This window comes from Accipiter gentilis, chromosome 3 (assembly GCF_929443795.1).
Source record: "Accipiter gentilis chromosome 3, bAccGen1.1, whole genome shotgun sequence".
Classification (NCBI taxonomy): Eukaryota; Metazoa; Chordata; class Aves; order Accipitriformes; family Accipitridae; genus Astur; species Astur gentilis.
In genome coordinates, this window is record NC_064882.1 from 31,183,909 (window position 1) to 31,198,284 (window position 14,376).

Genomic DNA, 14,376 nt, shown 5'->3' on the forward strand with positions numbered 1-14,376 from the left:
TATTGCACCTGTATTTTAAAATAAATATTGAAGCACCATTGAGAGAGAATTTGAAGAGAAGCAGAAGTTTTTCTTTCAGAGAAACTGAGGGATCTGGTGGTCTGTCTGCCTGGGTTACTTGTTTTGAAATAAATAAATAAATAATTTAAAAGCAGTTGTAGTGCTTGATGAAACTAATGAAGCTGAATTCTGTTTGTGGTATGACTGTTTAAATCCAAGGTACCTGACTTAGTAATACAAACAACAAAACTTCCTTCATATATATTCCTGTACTGAGCCAAACTAATGCAGTCATGAAACTGTATAGAATGGGGAGAAGTAGAACTGAAGTTTGTCATTTATATATAATACTTTTTTGAATTACACATAGTTTTCAGAAGGGATAACTTTTTGAGTGAAAGAAGGTAAAGTGCCAAGGCGGGGTGGGGGGGAACATATCTGTTAAGTTATTGCTCTGGTGTGGAAGAACCAAGCTTAATGTCTTTAACTGCTTATATATTTTTTATACACAAAGCAAATTATTTCCCATGGTAACGTAGGTTATGTCAGTAAGTTTTAGCTCAGAACTGTGTGCTTGTGTGTTCTACCTTGCCATGAAGTTACTGCTACTTAAATAAAAGCATATGGGGCAAAGGAGGCTAGCAATTGAGGAGGTTAGCCTATTGGTTAGGGCAATAAACTGGAGCATGCATGATCTGTCTTTTGGTCCTTACTTGTTCATAATTTCTTTCCAATGTGATTTTAGTTTCTGAGACTCCTCATACAACTTACGTAATAGTCCTCATAGATCAAGAAATACTACCTCGAAATATGGGTTGTACGACTTCAGAATGGGAACAGAATTTATATGAAAACTAGGTAACAGTGTTCCTGTGGTCAAAGGAAAATGCAGAAGCAGGATTTGAACTCTCTAGTTGTAATCAGGTGTCTCTAACCACTAGGTAAAGTAGCACTAACTACTATTATAGAACACCAAAAAATAAAAGAAGGAAGTTTCATTTTAATGCTCTGTCTGGCGGTACTGTGCCCAATCTCATTAAATGTAATCCTATTCTTTGGATTTCCCTAATTACATTTTAAAGACCATTTGTTAAATTTTACAATACTTGAAGAATTGAAATCAGCAATTCTGAACCTACTTTCACATTAGTTTTGATTTTAAAAAGCAGCATTAATAGGCTAAACTCCATACTGCTTAAATGTGCAATTTTTTTCTACTTTAACTTTTCATTCCATTTACTCTGCTTAGAATAGTGAATAAACTCAAAAAACAAGGAGGACACAGGATCTTCCTTGCTGATGCATGTTACTTAACAGCATCTTTTCCTTAAATATGACGAGGGGTAAGGCCTGAATTTACTTGACAAGCTAAATAACAAGTGATTTGGACTTTAATAAAACAATTTGAACTACCAGAATTCAGATGTGATTCTTGGTATAGTAAGCCACAAAGTAGAGAGTGATGGAAGCTCCTGTGGTAAGTTAATTTTCAGGCATGTGGAAGTTGTGAAGATTCTGACATGTGATTCTGCTAACTTTGTTGGGTAGGTTAACAAAGGTGTGTTTTACAGATCCTCAAGATCCTTTTTTTTCTGCAGTGCCTGCAGAGGCTGTAGTGCTCTAAGCTAAAAGTCTCACTTTAGTTGTAGTAAAAATACACATGCATGCCCCGACCTTCAAAGCAGTGTGCAGCAGTCTTTTCCTATGCCTAATTGAGAATATGCTAGAGAAGAGGGGGAAAAGCAGAACTTAATTTGCATGCACCTGGTATTTTCCAAATTTCTTAGCACATAGAGAGAACAATATGATCTCTTCTAACGGGTAACCTTTCAGCATTAAGATGAAAAATAGAGCAGTAAATACAAATCAGATGAGCAGTATTGTTAAGCACATTCCTCTTCCATTTAAACTTTGTCTACCTATGTAAGGAACAGTCATCTACCATTTCTGGTATGCATCCAGAGATATGATTAAAATGGTGTTTATGGATTGGAAAAATGTCAAATCAAAAAGTGAATTTATAAGTATTTTCACTGAAAGTTTTTATCAGTTCATCTGCTTATACTTAACTGGAAAAAGCTGCAGCAGGTCAGGGGAGGGGGGAGCAAGGAGAAGTGAAGGGTTTTTCTAGGTGGCTTATTGTGAGGTCGTTGGTGTGATGACAATGTGAAATACAGGGTTTTTAATAGGGTTTTCCTTCACCAACATTTTTTGTTTTTTAAATCAGTGGCTACAGCATGGTAGCTAGTTACATGGATTCCCAGTTATCCTGTTACAAGTGATTAGGCAAGTATCTCACTATGCCTCTGCATCAGTTGTAATTATTATAGTTTGCCTAAGTCTTGTGAGGCCCTTTCTTGAGATTTTAGTATTATCGTGTTCCAGTACTGAGTAAAAGAGCAAAGAAAAAGGCATAATTTTTTTCTACTAAAAAGGATTAAATTTTAGTAAAATGTCTCAAAGTAGCTTTAACAAAAAAAAAGCCTTGTAACTAAAGCCCTAGAATCAAATTATTTCCGAAACAGAAACATGTAAGGGGGTGTGGGGTGGTGAGGAAGACTACTTGTGAAGGAATGAAGAGTCAAAAGCGAATGCAAATACATCTGCTTTTATGAAACGGGCTTTCTTTTGAAAAGAATATAAAAATACTGGAGTTAATATGGCTGTAAACAAGACTAGGGGACTCAAGAAATTAGTATGATGTAGAGTGTACCAAACCTATCAAAAACATTTTAATATAACCTGCGCATATACTACCGTTCTCTTTCCCGACTGTATAGTACTTACCTCTTCTGTCTTCAGACCTGCCAAGTGGCACATTTGAAACAAGTACTCAAATGTCAGCTTCCATTTATTACATGATATTTTTCTTTTTTGGCTATTCTCCTAACATGTAGTCAGAGTCATTCAAACAAATTTGTTGAAAACGTACTTGCAGTCTCAGTTGTGGTCACCTAGAGGATGTGGGGGAGGGAAGGAAGAGAGGGGCAGTTCGAGAAGGTATCAAATTTGAATCAACTGTGAGGCTAAAATAACTATTTCCTCTCAAATATTATGGAGGTACAGCTTTCGGCAAAACAATAGTCAATGTCCTAACTAAACCTGTTTGACCTCATTTTGTATTGTAAAATTGTTCAATGACTACATCTATCCAAAGTTAACCTAGGCCAGCCTTGTATTAAAAATTCCAAGTCTGCACCTTACAATTTCCTTTAGGCTCAGTGCAACATAGCATATAGATAGCTTCCACAGTGACGGGTACAGTTTAGCTGTTTGTTAGTTTCTGGATGGAAGGGCCTTCGTAGTACATAGCCACACTACTGCTAAAGAGTAGGTGAAAAATGGCTGTATTTGGTCATGCAGTGAGGAAGAGTTCTCTTGTGTTCCTTGAATACCCCTAACTCTGTGTAAGGTGCACAATCTGGGAAGTTTCCATGGAATGTATCTGTTTAATTGTTTTTCTGTTTTATTCATAACAAAGAATTGTACAGTCTGTACTGTTCATATGTGGCAGCATACACTTTCCAATGTAGGTAGGCTTTTAAGATGTGACAGGCACAGAGTAGTTCACAGTGATAAATCATAAAGTTTTCCGTAATGTTTTAAGTTCTGTGAGCACTTGAATGGTAGTTTGTCTTTAAGAAGACTTAATTAAAAAGTTGTGAAGGCAGTCTAAAGACTTATTTTGGATTTAATAATCCTATTTTAATAGTCTTTTAAATCTGAGTAAACTTGTAGAGACACTTAAATAATATACAGGAAACAATTCACAAAGTAATGGTTTCTGAATTGCTCAGTAGTGGTAATTACTCTTACCTTCACGATTTCTTTGACTCTTTATAAAGAGTTAGTAGGATAACTCACTAAAAACCTTTCCATGGGCCTTTGGCCCAATTAAGACTTCTCTGGTTTAGACAAGACAGTACAGCAGTCCTAATTCTAGCTCCATTGCACTTCCCCACCCCCAGGGGAGGGGTGTAAGTCAGTGGCTGCTAAGCCCAGGACCATTATTCAGCTACTCAAGTTCCTTGCTTCACTTGGGATCTTAAATTCCATCTCATGGCTGCTGTGGCCAAGACCACTCTTAACTGTCACATCACTGATCAGTTCTACCGTAATAATGAGTAGGGGCTCTGGCAGAGTGCCTCCCCTATTGAGTTTGTCCACCATCTCAGTCAGGCTTGTCCTCCAAGCACCACGGAAATCTCCTTGGTTGGTTGTGTGCTACCATTTTGCATTTCCAGCAGATGTCAGGGTGACTGATATTTTTCATGAGAGCTAAAGCCTGTGATTGTGCAGCATATTTTTTTTCTTGGTTATTTTGAAGGCTTCATCTACTTACCCTTGATTGGGCAGTCTATAACAGGTGTTCACCATGATGTTCCCTTGGTTGAATCCTGACCCATGGATTTTGAAGTGTCCTGTAGCCAGTTCCATACTAAAGCTCCATTTGTTCAAGTTCTCTGCATAAAGTGTAAACGCTGTCCTTGCCTTTCTCACTTCTCCTTTCTTAAAGCCAGTATCCATCCACTGCAGTTGTCCAGTTGCGTGAACCGTCTCACCATACTGCGTACTCCCAGTGAGATTTTTAGGCACTCTGGTTTCTAATCCCTTGTGCTTGCTTCCTGTGCTGAATGCATTCATATACAGCTACTTAAGACATGTCCCTGCTTATGCCACTTTTTCAGAGGGGTGGTAAGATCCTTACTGTTTGTTGTTCTGTGCATTTACCCTCTCTGCCCTTCTACTTTCTAGGCTTTAGTTTCCACTTCCCTGGCAAACCTAGTTTGAAGCCCTCCTTATGAGGCAAGTGTGTTGGCAATGATGATCTGCATTATCAAATGGATCCTGTCTCTCAAGCACTCTTTGTTTCTCTGAGGGTCTCAATGTCTTAAGAGCTGAAGTCCTGCCTGCAGCCATGTAGTCAGATGCCGATCCACTGGATGTGCTTGCTCCTGTCAAAGCCTTTCCCCTGGATCAACACCTGGGCTCTGGTGTCATTCACCATTGTCCCTGGACTCCTGTAGTTAGCTTTGATCTGCTGAAGATCTCCTTTGGCAGTACCATGGTGGCCATGTAGGTAGACAACAAAGGATAATATTGCAATGGCCAGGTGAGCTGTAAGAGTTTCTCTGCAACATTTCAGATTTGGACCATGGGCAAACAGCAGAGCTTTTAAGAGCCAGTCTGGCTGCTGTGCAGAAGCCTTTACCCACTTGGGAGGGAGTCTGCAATTGCTGTCACCTATTGCTTCTTTCTAGTGGCATTGGCTGTGACCCATGAATCGGGTTTAGATGCCACACCTGACAGAGCTTGTTCCTCCTCACCTCATTGCTGGACTGTGTGCCTTTTCAGCACCTGAATGGCCTCTGATGGGAAAGAGAGAGCCCTGTTCATGTTGCTGGAGGTCACAACTTCCCTCCTGGGAGTCATCCTAGCCCTGAGTGAGGAAAGCAATAGATTTGGTAGAGGGTGGTTGGGGAGAGTTAATGTAGGGAAAAGAACTGTTCGCAACTTTGTTCAGGAAAGCAAACTGTGGAAGCTTTTAACTGTATCATAAATTTCTGCTTATTAAGACTGTTGGAGGAACCTGACTTGGATCATGAAGGGTGTCAGGTAATAAAGAAAGCTAATACTCTTTTACATGAAGACACAAGAAGACAAGTAACAGAAGAAATTTATTAGAGGTAAAGGCAGTTTGACAGATTGGGGTATTGACAGTTAATAAAGCCAACAGTGTTTCTGTTCAGTTTGAAGCTAGAAAGTGTCAGGGTTCAAGTAACAGTAGTTTGAAAGGTAGTTCAGAATCAAGGGAGGCAATCGGCCAGCAAGAGACACAAAAAATTCTGTGGAATTAAAGTAGGCTTTTTTTTGTTATTATTATTATTGGTGAATCACAAGAGGATAAGCAAAGTGTATTTCTGACTGGTATCTGTAGGCTCTTCAGGTTCTGAAGAGTTCCAAACCTCCTACAACGGTTTGTTCATGCATACTGTCTCATAAAGTAAAACAAAGGTTTATTGATATGCCTGCGTTTGGGTGGTTAGATTTTATGAAACAGTGCCAGCACTTACTCATCAGTAGCTGTACTGGAAACTCAGATGTACCTTCCTGTTTAGGGTAAACTTAAATGTATCAATCCTGCTGAAAAGCAGCACAGAACTTCGTAGGAAACTGCACAAAGGGGAAGTAGTACACATCTCTTCTGGGAAGACTTTAGAAGAAAGGCTGGAAAAAGATTCTATGTTGTGAGGTTATACAAGTAAGCTTTCTTTTAAAAGAAAGGATCCAGTATCCAAAGCTGAGGAAGCAAATTATCACATTGAGTAAGTCTAAACTGTTGCTCCATGGGGAAGTTCTGGGAGGACTTGGAAAAGAAGCGTTGCTTTGGACGGGTGAGATGGAACTAAGTTTGGCAAACTGGCGGAGAAGCGGGTTGGTGTGTCCTTTGCTCAGGAAAAAAAAAAACCACGTTGTGCTAATTGCTATCTTTAATACAAGTGGTATAGAAGTCTATTTGGAAATTGCATTCTTCCTTAACAAACTGCTGTTTCACAGAGCTAGTTTTTCTGTGCTCATGATTCTGCATAGGCAGGAGCAGGCAGTAGGGCAAGCAGATGTGTAAGGCAGAAACAAGTAATGCCCTCCACACGTGGGGGGCAGGGGGGGAGAAGGTAGGTATCCAAAAAACAAAGAGGTTTTAGGTGCTGACTGGCATGCATGCTGGTACTGACAGGAACAAGCTTCCTGTTATTTGATTTACAAATTGCTAAGAAATGGGAGATAGAGTTTGTTCTTTTGGAATAAGTACAACTGTTTCCAAGAGATACTTCACTCCATTCACGTCTTTACCCAGTGACAATAACTTGCAAGAACTTAAGTATTGCCTAGCTTCTGAGCTAAAGTGGCTTGCAGTTTATAACATCAATTATCATAATAATACACATAGCGTGTTTTATATCTTCAGACTGCTGTGTTGGGGAATTGCTACCTTAACTTCAGACTTCTTCATCTCTCGCCTTTTTTTTGTCCATAACCCTCTGAAGCCAGAAGAACCGGGAATTTGTGCAATGCTAGTATGATGTGAATTTATATTACATTGAATCTAAGAGTTGGTGGATAATGCTTTGAGGTAATTTTTAGCGTATGCCTGGGCTTTGGATTTTTGCTTTCCAGTTTTTGTAGACTGTGTTTAAAAAGAGTGTGTGTGTGTATATATTTGTGAGAGGACAGTGGGTTTATCAAGTAATCTGTGTTCTTGCATGGGACTATATTTATTACAAAGAAAAGTAGAAAATTGAAAAAGAAATAAATACATTTATAGCTCAAATCAGAGATTTATAGAAAGTATAATTATAATCAATTTAATTTAATAATATAAATATATTAAAATTATAATACAAAATTGAAAGGTAAATTTTAAAGAGATGTGACCTGTCAAGCTGAACAGCTCCTGTGTGTTAAGATCTTCTCTTGTCTATGTTACGATTTTAATATATTGTTTAACATGCTACTTAAGATATGGTACATATTTATTCTTCCTTATACTAGTACACATACAATCTAAACCAAAAAGTAAATGTCGCTTTTGATGAGAGAGCAGAATATTGTGTTGTCTTAGAGGGTATCACAGCTGATGAGCAAATTTTAATATTTGAATGTTCTTTGTTGATAGTAGGTAGTTGTTTCCTGAAGATATTGGTATCTTTTATGTGGTGCGATGATAAAATAGTCTTGCAAAGTACTGCAAAATAGCTACATCTTTAATATAGACAGGTCATGAGTATGAAGAATGAGCACCTTCAAATACTGCTTTGAATTATCCTCTTAGTTGAAAATAAGCTTATTATTTGGAAGGAGAAAAGAGGGGGCACTTGGAAACAGTTTCTATATTGAATGAAACTTCTGTTATATTGATGATGGCGATGTAAATTCTCACCCTGTTTCACCAGTTGTCATGCATCTCCTCTTCTGTTTCTTTTCGTTGGGGTTTTTTTAATCATTTGGTTTGCTCTGTGTCTGTTCTCCCTTGTTACTCTATGTGATTTTACCAAATACCTAAACAGACTAGCCAGTAAATCTGGAAAATAATTGGATTTATCTAATCCTCAATTTTAAAACGTTTTTGTACAGATACAGAGGACTAGAGAGAACCGTTATGGTATCAAAAGCAAAATAAGCTTGCTTTCTTATATTTGTAGAAATATGAGCCTACTCAGATTATGTAATTTCAGGTGATCATAAATGAGAAGTTTCTGATTTTGAAGGTTTCCTACTTTTTTCTTTTTTTTTTCTTCCTTCCGTACATGATTCTAATTCTCAGTGTGAGAGACTACTTCACTTGTGTAGAGCTATGAAGCTAATCCTCCCACCTTTAAGATTCTGTGGTAGTTATTTTAAGTCTAATGAGGTTGTTGGGGCATGGCTTAATAGGCTGATTGTGTGCAGATGGCAGTTGCCTTATTTTTATCTTCTAATTCTGTTGAATAGTACTATAGTGGAAGGAGTAAATATTTGTGTGATAAATGTAACAATTTTTGGAATTGCTCTCAGAATTAGAGAATACTTAGCGCCAGTGTTCTTGAATTTGCTTTCTTTTGAGAAACTTTTGATTTACTGTTTTAAATGTTTCTTTTGTCTCCAGGTTTTGAAAGTATTTTAGAAGGGCTTTATGGACCAAGGCTACGAAGAGACCTCAGTTTATTTGAAGGTAAATGAGCCAGCTTTCAGTGCAATGACCTTAATTTACTAGTTTTTCTTTTAGTTAGAAGTAAAGTATATATTGAATTCTAAAAAGGAAATTTTCAATTGTTTTTCTTTCTAATGTTTATTTCATCATGTTCTTGTCAATACTGTGCATAGTCAAAACACTAGGTAAAATGGTACATAGGTTTTATTCCTATGTAGGGAAATTTTGGATTAGCTAAGCTTTCCAGAGAAGCTCTCTTGAGAAATATTTACTTTTGTGGAATACTGCATCTCCTACTTCACTTTTTGGACAGCTTTTAGAAGGGGAAGACAAGCTGCTCAGCTTCCTATTGACATTAATTGGGAAAAGGAAGGTAATGAATGCTAGTTTGGTTTCTTGTAGTGGTCAAGACAGTTTAAGCTTTATATATATATTTTTTTTAATCTTATATATATAAATTAAGCTTTTTACTTTTATGTATTTTTGTATAAATATAAAAAGTGTATTTATTTTTCAGAATGTGTGTGTATGTGTATGTATAAAAAAAGTATATATATTTTCCATTACTCTTATAAGACCTAGCCTTATTCCAAATGGGTTTGGTTTTGCTGGAATAGCTGTCAATACCTGAGACCTTAGTTACTTAACTATGAAATTATTTATCTGTCTTTAACAAAAGCAGAAGAGGAAAATCCAGCACAAAATTGCTTTGAAGTGTTGAAAGAAGTGTTCCATCAAGTTCATTTTCATGCCTTTAAGGTGTTCTTTGTTATTGAACCTTCAAAATGTTCCATTTCATTTCTTTACAATTTATTATCTGATAGTGTAGTATGTAAAGCATGTAACTTATATACTGCTAGTACATGAGACAGAGTGGCATACGCTGTTCATGTTTGATTAGAATAGGTTTGGAATGATGGCTTTAACTTGGTTATGGTTTTGTCTTCTTCATATTGTGCAAGTTCGTTGGCTTGTATCATATGCATATTTTACAATATTTTCAAGGGAAAGGGGGAGAACTTGAAACACTACTGATGTTTTAAGAATATTTTTTTTGCCACTTATAAAGCTAAACATACCACTAGTCAGACTTAAAAATATTTAAGAAATGTGTAAATTTGGGTTAAAGCTTATTTTCATGAGTAGTGCTCCCATCTGCTGTGATAAGCAAGCACATTACTGCTTTGAAAAGGGAACAGGTCATTGTTACAGTAGTGCACAGGATCTTTTTTTCTGGCTGTAATTCCAATGGGTTGCTATGTATTGGGCTTTACACTGATTAGTGATTAAAGCTTTGTTATTCTTTTGCATCAAAGGGTTTACATGTTGAAAGAAAATTCAGGACGCTTTTTTTTTTGCTTTTGTGTAAGAAGGCAGAAAGTACCAAGGTAATGACCAGAATAAGTGTTACTGTTAAAGGAGCCTGATAGTACACAACAAGGTGTTATATTGCTTCTTTAGAGTTCCTGCATGCGTATATTTGAGCTGTCTCATGGGAATAGCTTTAGCTTATTTTGCCTCATGCTGTTGAAGAATTCTTGTAACCTATTTAAGATCTGCTACTTGATTGCTTGCAGAGGACCTTTGATATTTGATGCCCCAGTGACTGTCCTGCAAATTAAATTCATGATTATCTAAAATTTAAGGTTTAAAACTAATTTTTTTCCAATTTGCAAGAATGTCTGTCAGTAATGTGCCTGAATTTTTCAACAGTTAGAGCCTATTTCCATGTTTTACATATCTGATTTTTACTTCTGGAGCAACTGCAGAAGAGATGAAGGGGTGCCCACCTTACCTTACTATTTTTGGTTCTTTTTTATAGATATAGTAACTTCAATAATGCTGTCTGAAATTGCCATGTTTTGTACAAACACAGTAGAGGTAGACCTTATAGTACAGGATGCAAGGCTGTTTCTAATTTGAGGACTGAATTGCATTATAAAGATCAATACAGAACTCTTGAGTAAAATTTGTTATGAATCTTTCCACTGTCGTAATTGGCACTTTACAGGTAATGAAACTAAGATACAATGTAAATAACTTGCCTTAGGTAACAAAATAGATACTTGGTAGAATCAGAATTGGAACCCAAGTTTTTCAACTCTTAGCAACGTCCCTAAATCACTGCGTCTTGTAAGATGTACGTTTTCCTCATCATAACCACTGAACCAGTACTGTCAACATGCAGCATTATGCCTCATTAGCAAGAGTGAATGTTTCCTTGAACAAACCTCAACAAATTATATGGCTTTCTTATCCAGAATTGTGGCTGAAATACATGCTGCTTAGCTACAATAGCATTTTTCTCTTTCATTGTTGGTTTTATCTATTGTTTGTAACATAGGAAAAAAATTAATAATGTGCTTAAAATATAACGTGTGTGTTTAATATATTGTCTCCTTAGTTCTGTCTTGAAATAGAATTTGATATATAGTTTAAATTATTGTATAGTATTCTCTCAAAGTTGCTTGAGAGAATAATAAATTGTAATGACAAATGTAAATGGTAAAAGATAAACTTTAGTTTTACTAGTTTTTTTAACTTTCAAAGAAAGTACCTTGTAAACATCAAACTACCTTGCTGAGAAGCCAAACTAATTAAACTGAAGTAGCCACCCATAATAACAAATAGTTACCTGAAGATGGCAAGATTTTTTTCGCTATCTTGAAATTCTTATGTAATGTATAGGTAGGGCTTACCTTAGGCTTGCTTAAATGGTTCACATCACCTCCATTGTTCAGCACCTTTTTTTTCTCCCAACTGCTTTGAGAGTGCAGCTTCTGGTTGCAAAGGTGTCCAGTTCTATATCTTTGTGTCTGGCCTTGGTCATGCTCTGAACGAGCTCAAGGCTTTTTGTGTCATTGAATCCTTAGGGCTTTCTAATCCTTTGCTTATACCCATTTTCAGCTAAGTAGATTCATGTGTTGAATGTAAAGAGTAACAATTTATTACAGATATTTAGCCAAACTGTTAGAAAGCTTTTCCTCTAATCATCTGGTATGTGTGTATTTTCTTTTGGGGGGATTATGTGCTGGGATTCTAGTCCCTTATGGACAGAGGAAAAACAGTGTCTTGTGGGAGAAAAGCAGCTCTCATCATTCTTTCTATGCCAGGGAAAAAAACCCCTCTTTATACAGGATGAAAGGTTTATTTAAGGGTGTGTTTTATTTTTCCTTAGGTTGTCTGGAATATTTATTCATGTATAAAGTAATGGAGTGAAAAATTGTATTAGAAACACTGATTTCCTAATATAATTCAAGTTTTTATGAAATTAAAAAGATGAAGAAACATGATAAACACCTCATATTCTGATGTACTTAATAGGAAGCAGTAGTGCCTTATAAAAAGGAAGGGGACGATTTGTTCAGATTTGTGACAAATAGCAGGAAAATATATTGGGACATTATAATAATAATGTGGAAAATACTGGAAAGTAAGGGTTGTATTAAGCTGTCTCATTTAGATTTACTAGACAATTATTTCACATTTTAAGAGATAAATATGGAATCTGTTCAGTACTACAGATGTCTGTATTTGTTTAATTCAGCATGACTCCTTGGGAAAAATGGTTTGGGGAAACAAAGATTCGAATAGCTTAAGAAATGAAAAAAGGTGGTATTTTTTTGTCAAAGTTCACCATTTTATTCCTAAAAACTTGAAATAGATTTAACAGCTTTGTACTAAGTGACTTAGGTTTCAAGTAATCTGTACCATGCTTTGTATTAAAATGCTCTTTGCACAATTGTAACAACTTTTTCTCATGGGCTGGCTAGTGCTGTAGTTTGTCAGCAAATCTTTCATCAGCTGACCCCAAGCAAGATAAAATGGGGAGGGGAGATGATCATGATCCTAAATTGAATGCAGCTAAGAGAAAGTTTGTTCTGCTTAAAGTGCCATCTGTGCCTCTGATCTTTCCGAGATAATGGTTGTGTCTATCTGTATTTAAAAACTAATACTGATATCATTATGTTTCCTGTGGTGGTGACCTGAGACTGTTGGATGCCTGGCATTTGATATATGTGGTATACATCTGCTATCTGATGGTAGTTTTGCTTAGCTCACTGGCATGCTTAATGTGTTATGCTGTACATGGCTTGTACTTCTTTGAATAAATTCAATGTTACGCAGAGCTGATGTTTCTCAAGGTTTGTTTTTTTGGCAACACACAAGGATTGCTCTCTAGACTTTTAATAGAGGAACTTCAGGATTCCAAGGCAGAAGAAATTCTCTGAAAATATAAAACCTGTCTTGTAGTTACACGCAGAATCCCAACATCCATAAGTAAATTTATTGTGGTTGCAAGGAAAATTATGAAAATATGAACTTGTTATGAAAGAATATTGTAGGGTTTTTCATCTGTGGACATCTTGAAGGAATAGCTCTAACAGGCTGGGACAACTACATTAATTCAGCAAGAATAACTCATTATTTTCTGTTACTGTCCAGTCAAGAAAAATCCGGTGTCTGTTTTTGTTCATCAGCTGTCCAACTTGTCAAGACTGCTGGTTTGCATCCCTGGAAGCATATAACATGTTAATGCAGAATCCTGCTCTAAATTAGTATTTTAGAGCTGAGTAAACTAGATTTAAATAATAATACAGTGTCACTTTGTTTATGTTTGCACTCAAAACAAATCCAAAAAAGTTAGGTTCTTATTTCTGGTAGTGCCTCTGGGGTAATACATTTAAGAAAGAGTAAAAGCTCAGCAGTTGGGGGCATGAGGGAGGAGGAGAGTGGGAAACAACCCTGCAGATGGCAAGGTCCAAGAAGGAAGAGGGGAGAGGAGGTGCTGTGGGCACCAGAGCAGAGATTCCCCTGCAGCCCATGGAGAGGACCATGGTGAAGCAGGTAGAACCTGCAGGCTGTAGAGGACCATGCCAGACAGATATCCACACTGCAGTCCATGAAGGACCCCACGCTGGAGCAGGTGGAGGTGCCCTGAAGGAAGCTACAGTCCAGGGAGAGGCCATGCTGGAGCAGGCTCCTGGCAAAAATTGTGTCCTGCGGAGAGGAGCCGATGCAGGAGCAGGATTTCTGGCAGAAACTGTGGGCCTGTGGAGTGGTCCCTTCCTGAAGTACTGTGTCCCACGGAAAAGATACATGCTAGGGCAGTTCATGAAGGCCTGGATCCTGTGGGAAGGACCCCACAATGGAGCAGAAGAAAAATGTGAGGAGGAAGGAAGAGGCAGAGAAGAACTGAGGACAGCCCCTGTTCCCCATCCTTGTGCTGTTTGGGGTGGGAGAGGAGGTAGAAGAGTCAGGAATAAAGGAGTGAAGTTGAAGCCTGGGAAGAAGGGGTGCAAGGTGGTTTTAGTTTTGCCTTTCTCGTTATTTTTATTGGCAATAAATGAAATTAATTCTCCCCAAGTTTAGTCTGGCTTGCCTGTGACAGTAATTGGTAATGATATCCCTGTCTCTATCCTGACCCACAAGTTTTTCCATCTTATTTTCTCCCCCTGCCCTGTTGAGGAGGGGGAGTGAGAAGGTGACTGGGTGGGGGTTGGCAGCTAGCCATGGTCAACCTACCACAGGGCGTTATTGAAAGCAGATATTCTCAAGAACCTCCCTAACAGAACTGTGATTGTAACTTAGTGTTACAGAGAAAAGGAGGAAACATATTTGGTAATTAATAAGGAGAGAAAGAAGTTTAGGGTGTAAGCACATGAACTGGAAATGAATGGGATGGA

The 14,376-nt window shown here is 37.4% G+C and overlaps 1 protein-coding gene across 6 annotated transcripts in view; it reads left to right on the forward strand.

Moving 5' to 3' along the window:
- LCORL (ligand dependent nuclear receptor corepressor like) overlaps nt 1-14,376 on the forward strand; it is an 88,348-nt gene that overhangs the window by 21,616 nt on the left and 52,356 nt on the right. For all 6 annotated transcript variants that reach the window (XM_049835107.1, XM_049835086.1, XM_049835078.1 and 3 more), the window contains exon 2: nt 8,645-8,710. In XM_049835107.1, the coding sequence (XP_049691064.1) occupies nt 8,645-8,710 (66 nt within the window). The remainder of the gene's footprint in view (nt 1-8,644; nt 8,711-14,376) is intronic.